General features: G+C 40.1%; 1 protein-coding gene across 1 annotated transcript in view; it reads right to left on the bottom strand.

The window, feature by feature from the left end:
- Nucleotides 1-21,103, bottom strand: part of epha6 (eph receptor A6) — an 80,336-nt gene that overhangs the window by 5,100 nt on the left and 54,133 nt on the right. Inside the window, exons 9-13 of the mRNA XM_049598259.1 lie at nt 11,642-11,766; nt 11,040-11,202; nt 8,125-8,230; nt 5,207-5,277; nt 1,643-1,768 (exon numbers count right to left, since the gene is read on the bottom strand). Of these exons, the coding sequence (XP_049454216.1) occupies nt 1,643-1,768; nt 5,207-5,277; nt 8,125-8,230; nt 11,040-11,202; nt 11,642-11,766 (591 nt within the window). The remainder of the gene's footprint in view (nt 1-1,642; nt 1,769-5,206; nt 5,278-8,124; nt 8,231-11,039; nt 11,203-11,641; nt 11,767-21,103) is intronic.

Raw genomic sequence — 21,103 nt, 5'->3', positions numbered from 1 at the left:
TTGACGAGAACTTTCAAACTGAATAACAATGGGAATGTGACATGGGTATACTCAAATACAGCCCTCAAAAATAGCACTTAAATATCAAAAAATATGTCAGCTAAGGATTTTTGAAAATAAAGATAAAATACAGGGCTTGAAGTACACCCTGCACACTGAAGAAAATGGATCACACATTATCCAAATTGTGCTGACATGGTTGTGAGGCAGTTGCTTTGGCACTGTCCTCTTGTTTAGCAGCATTGTTAAGCTATTACTGAAAATGTGCCATGTTTCTTTCCCCCTTTGAAACCTGGAGCAACATCACTTTTCTTGTGCTGCTTTCAGACACCTTTAGCAAGTATTCAAACCTTTGAAGATTGAGCAACTTGGTGTGATTTTGTTCAAAAACATGGGAAAAAAGGCAATGAGCAACTTGGTAACAACTTGTCCCACAAATTGCTAAATGAATAAGTAAAAAAATAAATAAATAAAAATAAATAAATAAATAAATAAATGAAATAAAATTAAAAATACATTTAGAAAATTGTTTTAAAAAAATGGCAAAAAGAAAAAAGCAAGGGAAAAATATATTTATGAAATATTATTGTTATTATTATTATTATTATTACATTCTAAAACTGTGTTGCTAAATAATTAGCATTTTTAGGCACTCTTTCCAAAATTTCTTTCTTCCCCCCTTTTTTATAGTTATTTTCCTTGTTTTTAAATTTTTTCCTTTTTCCTTTTTTTTTTGGTATTTTTTTCTTTTTGTTGCTCATTGCCTTCCTCCCATGTTTTTATATTAATTAAGCCAATTTGCTTAGGTTTCAAAAGGGTTAATATAGATATTAAACCTTCCAGTAACTAAGCAAATCAGCATAATGAATTGGAAATAATGCGAACCAAAGTTTTTTTAGCATGGAGAGCTGGTGTAAGGACTTCATGGACTTGCTAGAACATATTTTATATTACTGAATCTCTGGTGTTAAATTGATTTTGTCTTTGTTTACTGTATTATTGCAGTCACCATCATTTTTTGTGGTAGACATGTGAAAAATGTGGATACACACACAATATACTGCAGATGCCTTGCTGTTTTAACATCTCTAAATACTTCCTGCCTCCACCAGATGGAGCCCATGTTACAGAAACAAGACAAATAGGAGGCACCTTCATAATTACTCATGGGCTAAACAGCAGACACAATCTGTTCAATTTAATGAGCCATCCAACATTATTATTCATAGTCAGCAGCAGTGGCTTTGCTTCCCTAAGGTACAATACTATAAATTACTTTAAAATCAGCTTGCTAAGAGTGGCTGTAAAGAATTTTAACTCCAACTTTATGAGGTTTAACATTTCTTATAAAATAAAAATGTTACTCAACATAAAATGTGACCATTTATCACAGGTGCTTGGGAACCATCAGTGGGACATTTTTACAATGTGCCTGAGTAATCCTATTTGGGGATTTAAGAAATAATACCCATATTGAGATAATGGCACACACTAAATAGCCTCTTCTATCTGGTGACCTGTCAGGTATTCTAAGATTTTCTTTCTTTTTCTCCAAAGAAATGACTCCTGTGCTGTTGTGAATACAGGAAACAAATGTATAGTATGCAGTGTGAGTAAATACTTGTGTGTGTGCCCATTTTACCTGCACCAATCACCCTCTCGATACATATGTATGAGGGGTCTATCTCTTTGGTGAATTCCTCCACAGCCTGAGCAGGGTCTTCATATGTGTCTGGATCAACATACGTCTTTATCCCGGAGAATGGGACTGGAAGTGAAAAGAAAAGTTACAAATACAGTATTCTACATATTGTATTGGAACATGACACTCTGACAACCCCCAGACAGTTGCATTGCAGATATACACTTGGGGCAAGATAAAAGCAAAAGGCTGAATACAGACACAAGAATATTATGACACTGATTCACATCTCAAACACACTGACGATCTGCAGAGCTTCCCATGGGGAACGCTTACAGGTTTCAGCCCAGAACAAAATGTTGGCATTTTACGTTTCTGCAAACCACTGATATGATACACTTGTATGTTTCGAATGCATCATATCAACATTTCTAAAATGATGTAGTTCTGTTTACATGTATATAGGAGCTGAGTTTCCTATGAGGAGGAGGAGAGGATGGTGGATGGCGAGACACTTAGGTGAGATGGCTGCCAGCAAACGGAAGGCAGCAGACCACTTTGGAGACCAACAAAAAACAAATGCTGTTATTTTTAATGACACATTGGGACATTTTTAACTGTGCTTGATGCAACAAAATTGTGTACTTAAAGCTAAAATATGAAGTTTTCCTAACTAACTAAATTACGCTCTTGTGAAAGTTCGGTCAGGACGACAATACTTTTATTTTTCAGGCTAAGTTTTCTTTCTCATTCTGCCATTTGCTCCTTGCACACTTGCTCACTCACTATCTCTAAATGTCATTGTCTGGGTAGGTCAACTGAGTCATCAGCTGATTCACAATCAACCAATAGCACAGCGACACACCTTCTCTGTCAGCCTATCATCTTACTGCTCCTCATTTTAAATATGGTACTTTCTCCGCCATAGTTCTTTCTTGCTGCAGTTGTGCATGTCCCTTATCTCCCCATCACCACCTAGTCTTAACGGATTCATCAGCCTCATCTGCCTCAGCAGTCAGCAGCCTCAGAGTCACCAGCCACCACCACCACCACCACCACCAGTGTCTGGACTCCATGGGGGAATTTATCTTGCTGCTGCTCAGATGTCCCTCCCAGCATTAATCACATGTTAATCTGTACTCTTCATTCTTCTGTCTCTCCTAATTGAAGTGGTTTTTGTGCCTAAACCCAACCACATGTTAACAACAGCGTTGTCACAACATAAAATGAAAAATTGAAACATAAAGTTCCAACATATTTGCTACAAAAAAATGTAACATCTGAAATGTACAAATGTAACACATCTGTGGTCTGCAGAAGCATTCAATGCCAATATTTATTCTGGTGACTGGGTTGCAGGTGTACAGACACTTTGGCTCTTCTTTCAGTACAATAACAATGGAAACATAGTGCACATGCAGATGTGACGACCCCTCTGCTCCACTCGGTGTACCTGTTTTCCTGGCTGTTCTTTAAGTTACAGGATGCAGGACAAGGCAGACCTCATGAGCCACACCTGCGCCTGGAATGCTTCATGATATAAAAGCTCACCACCTTCCAACAGAATAACCTGCTTCCCATATGGTGCAGCTGCCGTTCATTTGGGTTTCTACACATTTCTACACACCCATAAATGCAGACATGACTGATTACTGACTTTCACGCCATTGGTTATTTATCGTTATTTTGTGAATAAACAAGCTTTTAACTATTTGCACACTCGTCTAGTCTCACATCATTGTTGCAGCCTAAGAGCTGGTTGGTAACAGAGCAGATTATTTGTGCATCCCTTTGGACATTACAACATGATGCAATCAAGCACCATAGAGCTTGATTATAATGTATTTAGTGAAACCCCCTCAGTGTGTTGGCAGTTTAAAACCACAGGTTCCTTCACCACACTTTATAATACCTTTCTTAAACACGACCTTAATTTATGTAGACAATAAAGTCTTGCATTTTACTCTACAACATGTTTTACACCCCTACCCATTATCCTATCCACTTTTTTGTGTGGGTTTTGTGAAACACATTGTCCTCATTTTCCTAATTTATTCAAAATGCAGAATAAATCTTTCATTCCCACATTTTGCCTGCATTAAGATGTTATCTTTGGACTACAGCCCTGCAGTAAATTCTGATGTACTGAAGCATATAAAGTAATTTCTGTTGAGAATGTGCAAGTGAAGTTGATTCTTGTTTTGACTGTACGAAGCCATAAATAATGGTGTATTTGCTTCCATTATACTGTAAGGTTTTTCTGTTATTTCGTCAAGGGATGGAGAAAAACGAGGAAAAAAAGGAAAGAAAGAGCTCGGAAAATGCCCCAGAGCAGCGTATAAAGACATTGCAGGCAGCCTAGGCTTCAGCATCCTCCTCACTGGCTGAGGCTGGGGACGTTACTGCAGTGAGCACTGTGCATGATGACTGGCACAAATGATAAGTTGAAGCAGCCCCTGGTACACCTCGAGCAGATGAGCAGGGGACTAAATGTACTTTATAGCTGTGTCAGCTCATATTGTGGAGGGTTGAAGGCTTCGTCTGAGATAGATTCCAGTTTGGAGTCTACACTCTACCTCTGTCTCCAGGGTGTCTAAGCTCAGCTCTATAATAGAACAAGCCTTTTCTTAGAGTTTGTTGAGCCTGCTGGCATCCCCTGCCTGGGTGATGCCTCCACAGCACACAACAGCAAAGAACAGACAACAAGGAATGACTGTGGGAGGTGAGGATTATTAGTAGTCAACTGATTTCCATAATATCTGAAGAAGAGGCTCATAAATGCATATTTGTGTAGGCAACACTGTTATCAGTTTTTGTCATGTGCTGCAAGTGAAACTATGCCATGATATGCAGAATTAAAATAATAAAGTATGACTAGATAATTCTGCAAAAGTACATCCAACTTCCTGTACTCTGGAGGAAAAGGAGAACTTAGGAAGACAAGCACAAACTGTAAAACTGCACTCAGCCTCGTGTCCGTTTCTCTGCAAAGGCACTGGTACATCAGCATGTTACAGTATTTTTTATTCACAGTGCCTTGTTTTCTTCTTGGATCAATCGCAAATCCCCAAATCAGGCCCGCAGATGATAGAATGGTTGGATTTATCTCAGGAGTCACACTCGTGTCCCTGCAGGCCTCGGATCGAATCCTACAAGAGTTCTCACTGAACTGTCTAAGTAAATAACAGGACACCATTTTGTTCCCCAAGAATGATACGCCTCCCCTGCGGGGCCAATCAATAACTCTGTTTTTATCTGCAATTGTCGCACCGCACTTGGGTCAATCCTGTAATTCCTAAAACGGAACAGCGGTTACCCAACTTTTGTCACAATCCAATAATGGGTGTATGAGATACTGTGAGTGGGGGATCATGATAAAAACTGCATTACAAAAAAATTGCAACTCGGAGGCAAACTGTGACCATTTGTACAGCTTGTGTCAAAACGAAAGCCCTGGGAGTTGGAGCATGCAGTCTGTTGGAGAATGCATGCTCGCCAGCAAAGCAATTTTAAAACAAACACACACACACACACACACACAATAAAAGACATTGTACACAATACCATGGCCACTGTGAAAGCGAGTCCTCCTCTTCTCCTCTGACTTCATCCTGGCTTTTATGTACCCTTGACACCTGTGCAGGTGAACCAGTCAAAGAGAGAGAATAACCTTCATCAACACTTAAAACATCCCTGCACATCCCCTATCTTGTTCCTCGCCACCTTGTCTCCCTTTTTGCTAACAACCCTCTCTGTGTTTCGTGCTCAACACAGTGACTTAGTTGACATTATCAGCAGAAGACAAGTATGACATCTAACAGATTTACTGCCCTGATGGGAAAGAGGGGAGAAGTGAACATTTGTTCTGACAGCGGAAAAGTGCTGCCACATCACCAATCTTTTTTGGTTTGCAAAGACGTCTCTGGTGGAAAATACAGGCAGCCATTTTACTCTTTTCTATAACCCATTCTTTTAGTGCAATTTTTCTTCTTGCCTTCTATGTAATTTTTTTTTTATATTTTCTTCTATTTCCCAGCTTTTATCCTATTCACAGTCCCACACATTCAAGGCTTTCAAGGTTCGGTCTCCATAGAGAGGGGGAGCCAGGACAAACGTAACAATCAAACTCTAGCATTCAGCAAGAAGAACAATTTGCATCCTCTGTGTACGAACCACACAGAAGAAGGTTGTTCTTTGAAAATGTAATCATAATGCGCTAATACTTTTTAAGTTCTGTGTTTTAGAAGAGTTTATTTGTATGAAAATAGTTTATAAGCGCCAATATATTCCTTACACATCTCATCTACTGTATATATTCAGAGGGCTCCGCAACCGCTAAGCAACCTCTCTACGCCTCCAGCCAACTGGATTCGCTCAGCAATTATGTTGGGTATGGAGATCATTGTTAAAGAGTGGAAATCTGTTGATTCACCTCCAGCACATGTATAGTTCTCTCAGCTTGAAATTTTCGCAATTTATGAGAAATTGTCTTTTAGGGATTAAAAATCAGGTGGGTAGATATTGCCTGAAATGGAACACATATTAAAAGCCCTTAAAACCTTTCACATTCAGTTACAGCAGCCCTTTTATTTGCAATTTATTATTCGCAGTCAGACGCCGAATAAGCTCCACATTGCTATGGCCCTGGACCTTTAGGCTGACATTATAATTCTCTCTTTAAAAAATATATCATAAAAATAATAATAATTTATTTTTTAGGGGCAGATGTGGCTCAGGAGGTGGTTCAGGAGGCTGGTTTCTTCCCTGGCCCTTGCCAGACTTCATGTCCTTGCACACAAAACTGTTGCTCAGCAAGGACGGGAGATACAATCCAGTTGTTTATCTAAATCAGTATGAATATTACTTGTATAAAAATGAAGCTTCAGATAATATATCAATTATGAATAATTCATTTGATCTAGCTCCGACAAACTGATGTCTGTCAGAGAGAGGTTGAAGGTTGTTATGTCTGTTTAAAAACCAAATAAAGTGTTGAACATAAGAAATCAAAGTTTATAAGCTGCTTTTAAGGAACAAAAAACACCTTATTTTGACTCAGTTGAACCTGGGTCAAGGAGAAATACAAGACAAAGCATGTACTGTTAAATCTTATTCACATACTTTAATCCTTTTGTATTCCTATGACTCCCATTATTGGCACCTCAGGAGGCTAAACAATATATGAGGATTATCCACTTAAATTAATGGACGGGCAGCAGCAGGCTTCTGACAGATATCAGGTTAGATGTGATGTTGGCTCGTGTATACAGTAATATTGTCCCCAATGATATACAAGTATATTTCAGGTCAAAATGAGGATTGGGTTGGTAGAATTCAAACTGCAGTATAAAAAAGGCCTAAACTTAAAATACACTGGCAGAATTTCTGACATATTTAATATATGTTGCAAAGTGGACTACACAAATATCTTAAAGGGACATGTTTGGAAACTGTATCTTCTAAGATCTCATGCAAAAACCACTTGTATGAACAGTTCTTAAGAGACACCAAGTGATTTCAGAGATTTTGTTGCATTCATCAATTTTCTCATACTTTGAATTTTTGTTTCATGTCCTACAAAAGATGTGCAGATCTACTTTCTTCCATAAAGGGAAAAAACACTTGTTTGCCTTAATCTGAGTTTAAATATGACTGGTTAACATTTTTGTTAATGAAACTTTTTCACAAATTGAGCGCAGCAGCCTCATAAAGCAGCTTAGAGGCCGTGATTATGCAAATGATCATATCTTACAAATGTGTACTTGGTTGTTAACGAGGGGTTTTTGTTAAGTTGAAACTAGCAAATTACGGCAAGTTTATGCAGTTGAAAGTTTTGTGAATCTGACTTTGAACACTTGTATGAGCAACTTGCAGAAAAAAAAAGACATGGGGGACAAAATGTTCTTGCACGAGGCCCGACTGTGTAGTCTGGGAAGTACCTGAATCTAGGCTTCTCTGTAAAGTGAGACACATTGTTCCCCTTCCTGAGCTCAGATTTTTTCAGCGTATGACATTTGCAGACTGTGTGATCAAAGATTATCATGTTAGCTTGTATAATAATCAGGTAAAAATCCAGACAAATTACCTTCACATTCTGGGCCATTTTTCATTGTTTATTAATAAGCGCCACTAATGGTAAAACTCTGTGAACCAGGGGCGGACTGGAGACAACAGTCTAAGCTAACCTGTGGAAGTTAATGGAATGGAGCAAACTTCTGGTACATGCATTACATGCTGAGTAATTAGGCAGAAAATTGGTTCAGCCATTTGGAAAATAAAAGTGTCTGCTTGGTGGCAAAAAGAGAGTCCATTAACAGACTTCTGGTTGTAGCGTCTCTCTGGAGAATATGAGAGGAGAAGCACAGAGGTGTGTGTGTGTGTGTGTGTGTGTGTGTGTGTGTGTGTGTGTGTGTCTGTGTCTGTGTCTGTGTGTGTGGTGTTAACGATAAGCCGGCACCAAGGAGAAGCAGTGGGTGTCTTACCGTCCAGTGATGAGGAGGAAGAGGGTAAGGATGACCAGCAGGGAGAAGCCTCCTACAGACGCTGTGACGACCACAAGAACTTGACCCTGGTCGGCGATATCAGGATCTGAGGAAAGTGAGAGCAAAGCAAAGCCAGAGCAGTCAGTACCTGTTCATACCACCAGAGTTCAAACTAGAGAAGTGACACACTGCCTGGTGATACAACGCTGTCACAATTCACCAAGCATAATAAGTGGAATAAAAATGATATTCAGTTTCTGTGTAGCCAAATTACAACTTTGTCCATATGTATCACCATAGAAGGCATCCATTTCATTCATAAAATCCTTTATGTATCACTCAGGTTTCCAGTCTTAAACATTCCTGTGAACAATACAACAGCATTAATCATATTGATCGTATAAAAACTGATTAAAATTCTTGTAATTGCTCTGCTTTGTTCTGAACTCAGGGCCTAAATCAGACTCTACTGTGATAATCCAGAAAACAAACAGACCGAGACACACAAGCAGTTCATCATGTTCCCTGAGAAATTTCACTGTTGCACATAATCTATTCAAAACCATGACTTCTTGTCCTTTTCCACTGGTATGTGGCAAGTAATTTTGCTTCTATGCAGCTCCTACATATCAAACTAAAAGCAATTTAAAGTATTCTGAACATTACCAGTGAGCAAACAATGAAATGATTTTGTTTTCATGGGCAAAATAATTTTAAGAAGAACATTTTGATAAAAAAGGTCCTTATAACTCAACTTAGTGACAAATTGCTTTGCTAACTGGGATAAAACTGAACATTAGATGGTACTGGTAAACTTTACTAATTGTGCATTGTTGTGTCTAGCAAATATCACCATTATTTTTACCGGTGTATCTATCTATTTCTGACAAAAACCTGACAAACAGGAGCAGACAGAGGTCAGAAATATGTCTTAATGGACTGACATCTCAGTGACATCTGTTAAAGTGAATACATTTATTCAGTAATCCAAAGAGCCATTATTTTTACATTTAACTGTGGATAACTTTTCAATATTGTTGGACTTCTCCAATGGTTGGTATAAAATGAAGTTTTATACAGGGTTTATCAAGAAATTCAGTGACTTTCAGGTACTTTTTTTAGCACTATTTTTTAATTTACAGGGACTTGACTCAAAGCAACTATTTCGTTTTTAAATGTTTTTCTTATAAAACATACTGTAAATAAATGATAATGACTTTAGTTTTTTAGTCTTTTATCTCTGACATGTGTTAGGATGTTACATACCATGACATGTTTCGGCGGAAACTTCCGCCTTCTGCAAAAGTGTCACTTGGTGTTGATTGTGACGCGTCTTTATCAGCTGATCTGTCAATCAGCCGATATTAGGGAGGCGTGACAGTGACCGTCCTGTCAGTTTTGACAACCACCACCAAGTGACACTTCTGAGGAAGGCAGAAGTTTCCACCGAAACATGTCAAGGTATGTAACATTCTCAGACGTCTAGATAAAAGAACAACTAAAGTCATTATCAGAAACTAAAGACATAATGAACACCATTGAACTATAAATAAATGATGTGATCAATGTCAATCAACTGTGAAAAAAATCTCAATAACACATCTGAATGGCACAAGCTATGGTGCTGCTTATACTACACTATAATACATCATGAAAAGTTTCAGTCCAGAGAAAGTTTCAGAGCAGGAGTGTCACTACAACCATACAAACACTCTACAACAGAACTCCACGATGGGTGTTCTCCTGCCTGCTCCACACCTACTGACCGCCTGCACATGCAAGAGGGGAAGAGACCCCATTGTGCTTGCATGATGTTAGACAAAATTGTCAAGAGAGAAACAATGGCAACTTGAACTTAAGTTTCAATTTCAGTGTTTGATGGAGCTATAATATTAGAGCACAGCTAAAGAGGTTGGAAAACAAATCAAAATCTGGCTTATTAAGTTAAGTCATGTCAGGTTTTGTCATGACAACATAAGCCTACTGCTTTTGCTGGGGTTTTAAGAGTGGAGCAAAGCAGAAATAAACTACAGTGTTAGGTGGGTCATCAAAAAGGCCAGGAGGAAAGAAGATGGAGAGCACGCCCTGGGCAATGGAGGAAAAAACGGAGCAATTTCTGATGCTGAGCAATTTGATATTAATGAACAAACTTTGGTTGAAATCAAAGACGGAATTGTGTGGTTCATTTCAAGGACTTTTAAGTACGTTGTTAGAAAGGGAGCACTTTTCAAGGAATTCCAGGACCTTTTCTCCCCCCTCAAAAAGCACTTCGAGAACCTTATGTGAACCCCGTGTATAAGAAAACAGTCTAGATACATAAACAAAGTCTAGATCACTACATTCTGTGAGAGTATGGGTTGAATAAGGTGAGAGAAAAGACGGCACATCTGTAGAAGCGGGTATATAAATGGACTTGTGTCATATGCACTGGCATATGGGCGCATGAGAATATGAAGGTGGACATCTACATATTCATCACCTTAAGTGTGTATCTTGTAGGAGGATGTGCATTCTTACATATTTCAGGATTAGAATCAGCAGAGCGTGCTGTGTGTGTGTGTGTGTGTGTGTGTGTGTGTGTGTGTGTGTATCAGGAACTTACAGAGCTTATAAACATTTAAATAAATGGCTCATGCCTGAAGAGGCACTGATGAGTTTCACTGATCCATAGCAAAGAATGACCATAAAATGTCTCCAGGGATTTTATAAGGTTGTTGATCAACACCGATGACTTCACATCGCTGGATTTAAAACTCCTTTCTTCTCCTGTGCATTGTTTTAAAGCAAAACTACATATCAATTGGGCTTTAAACACAAATCTAACTGACTGCATGACTGAATATCAGATCTGTTCCTTGCTGAAACAAAGGCAGTATAAAGACAAATGAAAGGCACAGTACAGACTACAGTCGTACCCTCAGCTGCAGTAGCAAACTCAAAGTTGGGGCTGTACGCTGTGTAGCCAGCAGCAGTGCGAGCGCGCACGTGGAAGACATAGACAGTGGAGGGTCTGAGGCCCGTTACCACCACGCTGGGGGATTTGGTTCGCGTTGATGAGTAGCTCAGCTGCTCTTGCTCCTAAAAAAAAACAAAACAAAAGAAATGCAGAAACAGATTGCCAGAGACGATAAACAAAAGCAAGTTTTGGCAGGACAGACAAACATGTGTTTGCATAAACCCATTATCACAGCAACGTTTGAACAAAACACATCATTTTCATCCTATTAACTATCTGAGCAGATGGTGAGCAAAGTGGAGATAGCAATACATTATGGATGCTCTGCACTTACATTTGGGTTTCTGTATGCCAACAATGCACATTGTTCTGTGAGCAGTGACTGTTCTCTCTGTGTGTGTGTGTGTGTGTGTGTGTGTGTGTGTGTGTGTGTGATCACTTGTGATGTGTTTCAGTGCTAAGATAAATGTAACACAAAACAGCCACAGCTAAGCAATGAACACATATGGTGTATAAACTTAAATATCAAATGATCTCATTTAGTGTGATAAAAGTCTTTACCTTCTCAAAGTATTTGACTTCATAGTCCACTATGTCTGAGGGCAGCTTTTCCACTTCTGACCAGGAGAGGGCGATGCTGTTTTCAGAGGCCCAGTCTTTCCTGACTACACCCACCAGAGCAGGACCTGAGAATGCAGCCACAGAGAGCAGGGATTTCAGCTGCAATTACAAAATAATCAGCTCATTTGGCTTAGTGACTGACTGAAGGGTTAGCTTACTGAAATGTATATGTTCAAAAGGGTGATTCTTGACATAAACGTCTAAGGATTGGGAAAGAAAAAACAGGAGCAAGAGAAATGGCAAGTTTGCAGCAGGACTGAGCCACCCAGAGTCACCTGTCCAAGAGGCCTGGGGAAATGAGAAAATGAGCGGTTCCAGCCATTTATAGCTCGAGCCACTGCGCTGAACTCTAAAGTGAATCCACTGAGTTCAGAGACATGACTGAAAAACACTTTTTAAAAAGTATCTTCAGCCATCAGAAAAAGGATGTCAACACTGAACAAAAAAGTTTCGAAACTGAAATTGAGCCTGAAAGAAATGGATTCAGTACTGTAAACATATCTTCTTCACTCTCCAGCTTACAGAGGACAATCTCGAGAAAAACAACTTTTGAGAGATGTAACAACTTCGTTGCCAGTTGGAAGAGAAATTGTTTCAGTATCACAGGAATACCCGGAGGGAAAGGCGGGCCGAGGAAATGAGCATTTTACTGTCCAGCTCCAGCATGATGTGCGGCCGGAGAGAAACGTTTTTGTTAACCAAACAACTAAACCTACAGCAACTGTTTATCATGTTTGTCATTATTGCTGAATTTGGGGGAATATTTTGTGCAAGGCTGCTGAGGAGACACAAAATCACCCAGCAGAGATTCAAATATTTACCATCAATTATTCATAAAGCCTTTGCTTGAACAGAATATGATTTGGCAAACTAATAGATCCAGTCCCTCTGTTGTTGAGTGTGCTGTCTGAGAGATCATTGTTGGAATACAAATTCAAGCCCAGATTGATGTCTTAAACTGTCCTCATGCTCAGAGAAGCAGATAAACTACTACACACAGGAGGCCTCAGACCGGATGGGGCACTTCAGAAAGGTGACGTGTCGCTGCATTTAGGCGGACGCATTGGGCTTCAGATGCAACTTTCACATCTTGTCAAGAAGCCAAGGATTTCTCACAGCAGCTTGGCCCAGACACGATGCTTCACAGTCCAGCAGCTCAGCCAGTTTGACTTGTATTCAGACAAAAAAAGAGCAGAGAGAAAAATGGTGCACACAGGAAGCAAGAGTTTGATGCTGACTCCTGCAAAAATGCACACTCGAGGTGACAAATATGTAAATATAAGGTGCGTCCGACTTTTGAATTACAATGCACAGACTCAGACTCCTGACTCGGGTCTGTTTGGACCCACATTTCCTCATGAACTGAAACTGCGTCCTGTTTGTGAAACTGAGCCACAAATCCTTGCGTTCTCTCCTGATAACACAGAAATGAAGGTGTGTCACATCAATTAAAATTTTACACTTCTTACAGGATTATCCGAAAGAGATAAAAACCGAGTGTGTCAATCATTCAAACACCAACACACACCCTATACACACAGCCCCACATATGGATATGACAGGATCATTGGACTGTGCTGTCAGTCTGCACAGCCATATCACACATCTGCCATGTCAGCCATGTTATTCCAGGTAACATGTGTCCTCTCTATCTTGGTGGCAGGTGGTGCCTGAGCTGCACAGAGCGCCTGGAGATGTTGGGGGAATATCTCAAGCCCCTCAGTCTGGCTGCCTGCTGCAGTTATTAATGGCAAACAGCAGACACAACAACAAAAATACACACCATGTATTGACAGAACACTGCAGTGCAAAAGTGCACAGGCAAGGCAAGGACAAAATCCACTGAGTTCCTATGCAAATGTCGCTTGTGCCATACCTGAAGACTGTATCTTAATAATGACTACTGCAGTGTCTACTTGAGAAAAAGAGCAGTCATTATTACAACACGTACGATATTAAACACCACGTCCTTTGACAAATCTTTTAGCAAGTTCAGGTGACGGCATTTATTCGTTCAGTCTGATTGTTGTATGACCACATTGACGATACACTGTGTACACTGTTATTCTAAACCAAAGCAAATTATGTGCACAGTGGGGCTGCAGCTAACAATTATTTTCACTGTCGATTAATCTGCCAATTATTTTCTTGATTAATTGATTCATTTTTCATAATTGGGGCAGCTGTGGCTTAGAGGTAGAGCAGGTCGTCCACTTATAGTAGTTGTCCACTACTCCAGTAGGAGTAGTTATAGTTCAATTCCAGGCTCCTCCTGTCTGCATGTTAAAGTATCCTTAGGCAAGATACTGAACCCCAAATTGCTCCCTATGGCTGTTCCATTGGTGTATGAGTGTGTGTGAATGGTTACTGAGTAGCAGGTGGCACCATCTATGGTAGCCTTAGCCACCAGTGTGTGAATGTGTGTGAACAGGTGAATGTGACATGTAGTGTAAAAGCACTTTAAGTGGTCAGAAGACTAGAAAGACACTATACAAGTACAGTCCATTACCATTTTTGATCTAGACCATGTGAGAAATTGGTGAACAATGGCAATCTTTCTAAAGCCAGTGTCTTCAAAGTACTTGTGTTTCCTGACCAGCAGTCCATAACCCAAACATGATCAACGTACTATCTCATAAAACAAAGAAAATTAGAATTAGGATTATTGGGCAGAGATCCCTCAGTTGACTGAGGTTTTGTCAGGTCCCTGGTCCCTGTGTCAGTGTGAGTTTTCTCTAGGTACTCCGGCTTCCTCCCACAGTCCAAAGACATGCAGGTTAATTGGTGACTCTTAATTGGCCGTAGGTGTGAATGTGAGTGTGAATGTTGTCTGTCTCTATGTGTCAGCCCTTCCACGACCCCCGACAGAATGAAAACGAATGAATGACAACTTGAAGCAATCTCAGTCCACTGAGAGGTCTACGACTGACGATTCGAATCCTCAACTTTGGAGGGGCAGTGAATTTAAAAATAATTGGAAATTAATTTTCTGTCTAATCGATTAAACTTAGCTTCGGCATTCAGAACTGACAGGCGGAGAAACATCTTTAATTATCCTCTGCACGTGCAAAACCTGAGGTAAACATCGACTAATCTGAAGACGAACAGCTACAAAATACATGTCGATCAATGTCAGACGAGCAAAGATGTCTAGAGTCAAAATCGGGTTTAAAGTCATGCTTTGTCACTCTGTAGTTAATTATCAAAAACAACTGTACAGAGATCCCAAACAAATCCTGAGTGAGTTAGTGAGAGCTTGTTATTAGTTTTAAATTAAAGTTAAAACCATAAAAAAGAATTCTGTGCGTGAAATTCTCAAAATCATGCATGAACATGTCCCATAATTTGAATTTGTAACAACAGTATATTTGCTTGTGATTTGAATGAATCACGAATGTCATGTTTTTAATAGGAAATGATGATGTTTTCCAGCTGGCACCAGTGAAACCAGGCAGATAAATATGCATAACCCACTTAAGGGATAAGAATGTCCGCGAGAATCACATTACCAGAGGGGATTTCTGTCTGCAGCATACAGTATAATGTTATGTATCTATCACCAGGCCTGTGTATGTGTGTGTGTGTGTGTGTGTGTGTGTGTGTGTGTGTGTGTGTCAGTGTGCTCGAGAAGTGGAATTTTCTGTGCGTGGACATTTTTGCAGTGTGAGAAAACTCTGAAAAACCTCTAAACTCTTATGCAAGTAGCTATTTTAGGTTCAGGATAAATCAATCCACTGGTTAGAAATCCACTACGTGGGCTCAAGGAAAACAATTTCGGTCATTACAGCTCAATCACAACTCACACATCAAAAGATAATTGAGAATCTTTGAGCTCTGTTGTTGGGTTTATTGGCAACATGTAAAAATAGGTTAACCCTCGACTATGGCTGCTCAAACACATAAAGGAAGGACAGAGGGGGAAGAAGAGCGAGAAAAAGAGTGAACAGGGAGAGCTGTAAAGAAATCCCACGAGGTTGCATCTCCCCAGCATCTGAGCGTATAAATAGACGTCAGCCTTATTCCCAGAGCAAAGGAGATGAAAACAGAAGAGAATCCACTGGGGGAAAGGGGAAGGCTCCGAAGAAAGGAGCAAAGTAAAAGAGAGAAAATCTCCTGAATCAGGACACCACAGAACAGTGGGAGATATTCACACGTGGAATACGCATGTGAGACCTTTGCATGACTCCTGTTGTTGTTTTGTAAAAGACATATTTAAGGTGGTGAAGATAACCAAAGTCAAAACTGTTTTTTGTTTTCATGGAATTTGTAGAAAATTGAAAAAAAAAAAAGACGAAACAACAGCCCGTCATTTCCAGTGTGAGGTGGCCTCGAGTTTCATATGAATTTTATCTACATAAACCTTGTGAGGAACCTTTCCACCTCTGTTTTAACTGGTCGAACTAACAGCACCAGTCCACTGAAAGACATGCGCACAGCACACCTGGCACATTTACATTCATAGTACATGTACATTTTAATAGTGCTCAAAGCTGACCCAAATGCTGATGGAATGACTATAAGAAAACAAACGTTCACCTATATTATGCACTACTGTGAGAGGGAATAACTAGCTAGTAGTAAGGGTTCGTAAACATTTTTATTCCACTGTTAAACTAATCAAACATATGCTCAATACAAATTGTGAATGTCTGCTAAAAAGCTGCAACTGAAACTGTAAGTTTTTCCCTTGCACAGTTGTCAGCCTGTGGTGTCTTGTTTGTATAAAAAGAAAAGATGAAGGTAATAAATTAGCCAAAAAAGCACTAAATGAGAGAAATGACTGATTCCTTAGACAGTTCCCACAGTGCCAGGCACAGCAAAAACAAAAACTATATGCTGTGGACCCAGATGTTCAACAAAGAGCCAACAGTAATGGTGTAAATATCAATCGTGCAAGCAGTGCGGCACAGTGGGTCCCAGAAGCTGTCAGGGGCCCATGTAGGAAGGCAATTTTTTGCTGCTTGGAGAATTCAGACTGTGGTAGTTAGAGTTCAGGGCATAAATGTGGCGCTTCAGCTGCTGCCCGTGGTGCTGATACAGGGCTAGTTTGCAAGAAAGGACAACACATTCTCTGATCTCGACGTTTGGCCATGGACCTTCCACATCCTGATATGACGTGAAAGGTACCCTGGGTGCGCTGGTTGTTGACGTTCTGGGACGCTGTGTCAAGTTATGCCTGTTACATGCATTGTCTTCTTTCAAAATACACTTCTGCTTTCACAGGAAAATCTCTTTCTAATTAAACACACTACGTCAGTACAGCAACAACAATTGCCGTTTTTTTTTTAGAGTTTTACAGGGTTTGGCTTTCAATCTTATGGGACGTAAACACTGCTCTCCCAGGTGAAAGTCGGTGTTTGTTGGTGTTTGATCCCCCTGACGCCGCCAAGCACTGTTAGACTATAACAGCAACTGGCTGCATATCACGCTGACGTTAAATTACTGCTTTTTTGTCAGTGTCTGACGTCGCAAGGGACTGCCCAAGTGCCAGATTTCTATGATTGATGCCCTTCAGGTCAATTATAGCACCAGCTGTTTCAGTGTGCACCATTGGGCAGTGGTGTTATTTGGCCTTACTTCATCAGGAGGAGAGCGGGCAGCAGTTTACCATCGGTGGCTGTAGCAACCCAAATTAAGCAAGTGCAAACCCAACAGAATGTTTGCCAGTACAGCAAACGTTATTGCCATCCACACATCAGACATTATCTGCCTGGGTGGGCGGCCCAAGTAGAGCCAATGTGCTGAGGATGAGCCCCGCAAAGACCACTTTGGTCAACAGCATTGACCAACTAATGTCAGATTGGAGGGTACAGGCTCTAAAATGTGGCCATCCCAAAACAATGTCATAAAGTCAAAAAGTGACTGATTGGGAAAACATATGTTAAAGTCATTTCTCAACAGTGAGTCAGAGGACAATCCAAAATGTAACATTAAAAGGTACTACTAATTACTTAAGAATAGGTACTTATGGGGCGCCTACTAGCTCACATGGTAGAGCAGGGCCCCAATGTACAAAGGCTGTGTCACAGTGGTTGCAGGTTTCCATGTCATTCCTCCTTTCATGCTGTGGCTGTTCTATTGAACAAAGGCAAAAAGGCCCAAAAAATCCCAGAAAAAGAATAAGCACTAATTTTTCCGATTTGAATTTTAAAAAGTAGCATGGTGAACACAAGTACAATGTGTTGCAGTGGAGTGGTTGAGCAGTGGAGTCTGGAATGAACTGAAAGACAATGAGCACAGCTCTGTAGGGACTTAACCATTTAAACCAGCAGCTATTCGATTTCGATTATTTCAGCAAAGGATCAATACGTCATTAAATCTCACATTTTGCGAATGATTTGATTTATGTTATTCAATTAACTTTGATTCTTCAAGGCTCCAGAAATAAAAACCTGCGCCACCGACAGAAACACATGTAAACTTCAGAAGTGTAATATTTAGTCCAAACTTTCAAAAGCTCAACATTTATTTTCAGCCTCTGCTCAGACGGTCGTCTTACATAAGGATTACTTTTAACACAGACTGAGTCTATCTTTGTGGTTCTCTCTGCTCTGCTGTTGTATGAGCACATTCTTCCTCGGCGCAGCAAACACCTTTCACAAATTTGCACTGATTTCTCTGTGCCTCTTCACAGAATACTGCAGTGAACTTTGTGGGAGCAATCGTCAGTGAGAGACGCTCTGCTGAGCAATGACTACAGTGTATTTTGAGCAGAGTGCAGTTCGCTGTTCATATACAGAGATCATCCTGCTCGCATTGCTCTGCGTTGCTGCCTTGAGAGACGTTAGAAACAGCTGACCTTCATCAGCTTCAACAAGCAGAAAACCAGCAACCTGCTTTACAAAGTGAAATTAAGTGTGGAGGAGAGTGCGCACAAAGAGGCATTCAAGATGATCAAATGTGTCTTCTGAGATTCTGTGACATAAAAAAATAAATACTGCTCAGCTCTTATGGCTGCAAAACTGAATGATAACTCGGTGGATCATAACACTTCACTCTGTGCAAAGACAGACTGATCGTGCATCTTGCTTAACCGAGTATTAGGCTATAACTTATCAAGGTTAGACAAGCACACAGGCAATAGGGAAGAGAAATTATTAGTAAGTCTGATAAATAGGTTTAGCATAATTAAAAGCATAATGAGGCATTAATATGCAATTTACAAACAGATAGCATGCCAACAGAAAATAAATCTTCCCCCCTCCTTCTCGCTAAAAAAATCCAGTTAATTGCTAATTTTGCTTTTGATTGGCTATTACTCCATCATTGACACAATATCACAATCAATTACACGAATCACCTTGCAAGCGTCTGCGTTAATTGGCAATGAGCCTGCCCATCCTGGGTCCATCCAAACATAAGTTTGGACAAGCACAGATTTACAACAAGCCTTTCTCTCAACCTAATGAATGTTCCACCTCATTTGAATTTATAGTACGTTCTCGAGTGCTTGACGAATGTTTTGCATTTAACAACAGGCATACGGTGCTTTGAAGTGTTTAAATAGATTTTCCAACGTTGGTCTGTATTAGACATCATTAAAAAGCTCCCTGGAAATATATACCCTATATATGAAAAACATATACCCTATATATTAAATGCCACATGCATGTTACCTGCTCATTTGCATTCATGGGAATTATTCATTCAGAATTTAGCACATGTATAATATTGCGAATGATGCTGTGGACTGATGTAAACATTTCAGTCCAATAAAGTGCAGATAATGTGCCATGGAAAACTGCATTCAAACCGCATGAATGGTCTACAGCGTTCAAACTTACAGCGTTCTTTGCTTTTTATTTAGCCTATTTACCACTTTAAATGTGAAGGACGGATATATAGTTAAACTATATGCGTGTGTGTGTGTGTGTGTGTGTGTGTGTGTGTGTGTGTGTGTGAGAAAGAGAGAAAATCAAGAACAAGCACATGGAAGAGCTGGTAAATAACTAACCGACCACCATATGCGTGGCTGTAGATGCTACATGGGTGAGGCAAATGTCATATGTGTATGGATTTGTTTCTCCGCTTGTTTGCATGCGTGCCTGGCTCTGTGTGCATACAGTGTGTCTGCTGAGGAAAGGCAGTTTGACAAGTTAATCCATTCTAAACATCCGCATGGAAACATCCCCACAGGCTGCTTCTCCTCCTCTACAGAGATTATTTTGCATTCCAACTTCCTCCCGTCAGTCTAGCTGCCTTTGCCAGAGAGACGGGTATGAAGTGACACACACACACCTGACATCTGGTTTCCATGATATGATGACAGCCTATCAGCAAAACATTTCTAAAAATAATACTTTGATGCAGTATTTCTTCTCTGTATGCTGGGGGAAAATTAGCCACGAGAAATGACAATTGGGTCCCCACTTACTGACCATGTGCTCCATATTGCCTGAAACAAAACCACACTAAATCCTTACAGTGAGCCAATAAGCACAGAAAGGTTGGCTGGCATTGATAATAATTTTTATAATTAAATGGTAGTATGTTTGAATGGGGCAGCTGTGGCTCAAGAGGTAGCACAGTCGCCCTCTACTCAAAAGGTCACTTGATCGATCCCCTGCAGTCTACATATTGAAGTGTCCTTGGGTAAGATACTGAGATTTAAATTGTCTTTGAATGTGCGTGTGAATGGCGATCGCATCTCATGAGCAGGCGGCACCTTGTACGGTAGCCTCTGTCATCAGTGTATGAATGTGTGTGAATGGGTGAATGGCACTTTTGTTCTAAAGCAGTTTGAGTGGTTGCCTAGGCGAGAAAAGCGCTATATAAATACAGTCACTTTCCATTCAATTTCACTTTAAAGTCTGCAGCTTAACCAACAGCACTTACCCAACTATTAGATGGACTGCCATGAAATTGTTTACAGATATTTATGTTCCCCACAGGCTGAAATTAAGTTACTATGGTGATGCCTGACTTTTTTTCTCTAGCACCACCATGAGGTCAAAATGTTATTTTGGGCATTACTTTGATTTATTTTTAAACAACCACAAAATAATGACATGAATCCTCAGCTCCACTATGTGTTTAGTACTAATTAGCAAATGCTCGCATGCTAAACTAGGATGCTTAACATGGTAAGCCAACACATTCTCACTCCGACCTCGTCACATAGTATCAACGTTGGGTTATGGACTTTTCACATCCAGACACAACATGCAAGGTACCCTGAGTGCGTTGGTTGTTTATGTTCTGGGACACTGTGTCAAGTTCTGCATATTTCATGTACTGTCTTACAGTAGTTTACATACAGTCTCTTTCAAAATAAAAGCACTACGTCGGTAGTGGAATGACTTCAACCACACAAATTTCCATTTTTTGTTTAGGCAACAAAATAACGTGGTTGTTCTTAGGTAAAAGACCAGCGTTTGGCTTTGTAACCTTACGGGACGTGAA

This window comes from Epinephelus fuscoguttatus, linkage group LG2 (genome assembly GCF_011397635.1).
Source record: "Epinephelus fuscoguttatus linkage group LG2, E.fuscoguttatus.final_Chr_v1".
In the NCBI taxonomy this organism is placed as follows: domain Eukaryota; kingdom Metazoa; phylum Chordata; class Actinopteri; order Perciformes; family Serranidae; genus Epinephelus; species Epinephelus fuscoguttatus.
Note: the sequence above shows the minus strand (reverse complement) of the source record. Positions and strands in the feature narration are given on the sequence as shown.